This window comes from Carassius auratus, chromosome 18 (assembly GCF_003368295.1).
Source record: "Carassius auratus strain Wakin chromosome 18, ASM336829v1, whole genome shotgun sequence".
NCBI classification, from domain to species: domain Eukaryota; kingdom Metazoa; phylum Chordata; class Actinopteri; order Cypriniformes; family Cyprinidae; genus Carassius; species Carassius auratus.
The window spans coordinates 1894040-1895223 of NC_039260.1; the positions used below are offsets into that span (position 1 = coordinate 1894040).

The window sequence follows — 1184 nt, forward strand, 5'->3', positions numbered from 1 at the left end:
CCCCCACCAAAACCATCTCAAACAAGCTCCCTGCAGCAATTTGCTTGCGGAGGGGGCAAGACTTCCACTGGGTTGAACCTCTTCCACACTCCCCCACCCGGATCCCCTTCTTCCAGCCATTCCCAAGCCCCCGAGAGTTACATGTCATCACAGATGCCTCCTGCTTTATCCTCTTGCCTTCCTTTGGAAAGGTCAGCACTGGCCTCGCTTGCACAGTATGGCTCAGCGAACACCTCGCCCTGCTACACCCCTCTAGCCCCGAGTCCGACCATCCAGAGCCCCGTCACGGGGAGAACTTTCCACTACAGTGACCCTTCCAGCACCGCCGGCTCCCACACCTCCCTTCTCCTCCCGCAGTCCTCCTGCCCTGGCCAGCTCCCGGGTCACCACTCTTCCGGCACAGACTCTCCGCTGGGCCGCTTTTATGAGGATTTGAACATACTGTCAAGTTACCATGCTGTAGAGGCACCAGGTCAGTCTTCCCCTCGGGAGCCCGGTTACTGCCTCTCGCCGTATTCGTCCCCGACGCTCACCCCCAAACCCTGTAGCTCGGTATCAGGGTACATGGTCAGCCCCGTACAGACTTCACCAGGCTCTCGAGGCCAGGCTTGTTCGATAGGGACTTCACCTGCACTTTCTCTTCCACGCGCCTCTGACGGCCGCCCGTCTGAACTAGAACTGCTCCGTTCGAAGCTCCCTTCCAATTTGTGAGACTAAATCACACCCTCCTAAATCTGTATTAGCGATCTTCCTCTATGTGGCGTTTTCTTTCATTATCTCCGTATTGGCACTGTGTTTTAATCATTTTAAATATCAAAATATTACTGTGATTTAAAAAAAAATCGAGTTTATCGACTTAGAGCTTTAGATTTCTCTTTCGTTTTGCTTCGTTAACCTCCTTTTTCACTCATGAATATATACATATATATATATGGAATTATATATTTAAATATATGTTATTCAGTCTATAGGAGGGTGTGAAATGCTACAAATATAGTATGAAGACCTAAAGGACAATTGTTTATTTTATACCTATGCCAAATGCATCTGTAAGAGTTTGGTTATTAATACTGATGTGGACAGGAAGACTCTTTTGCAGGAACCTATGCACTCACTCCTGCATATGAAAACTGATTTTTGTCTGATCCAAAACACCTTTTTAGTCACCCTAATGAGGATCACAT

At 48.3% G+C, this 1184-nt stretch overlaps 1 protein-coding gene across 1 annotated transcript in view; it reads left to right on the forward strand.

The window, feature by feature from the left end:
* LOC113118103 (potassium/sodium hyperpolarization-activated cyclic nucleotide-gated channel 3-like) overlaps positions 1-853 on the forward strand; it is a 62708-nt gene extending 61855 nt beyond the window's left edge. Inside the window, exon 8 of the mRNA XM_026287017.1 lies at positions 1-853. This exon is cut by the window's left edge and continues 725 nt beyond it. Within this exon, the coding sequence (XP_026142802.1) occupies positions 1-711 (711 nt within the window). The 3' untranslated portion in view covers positions 712-853.
* The last annotated feature ends 331 nt before the right edge of the window (positions 854-1184 follow it).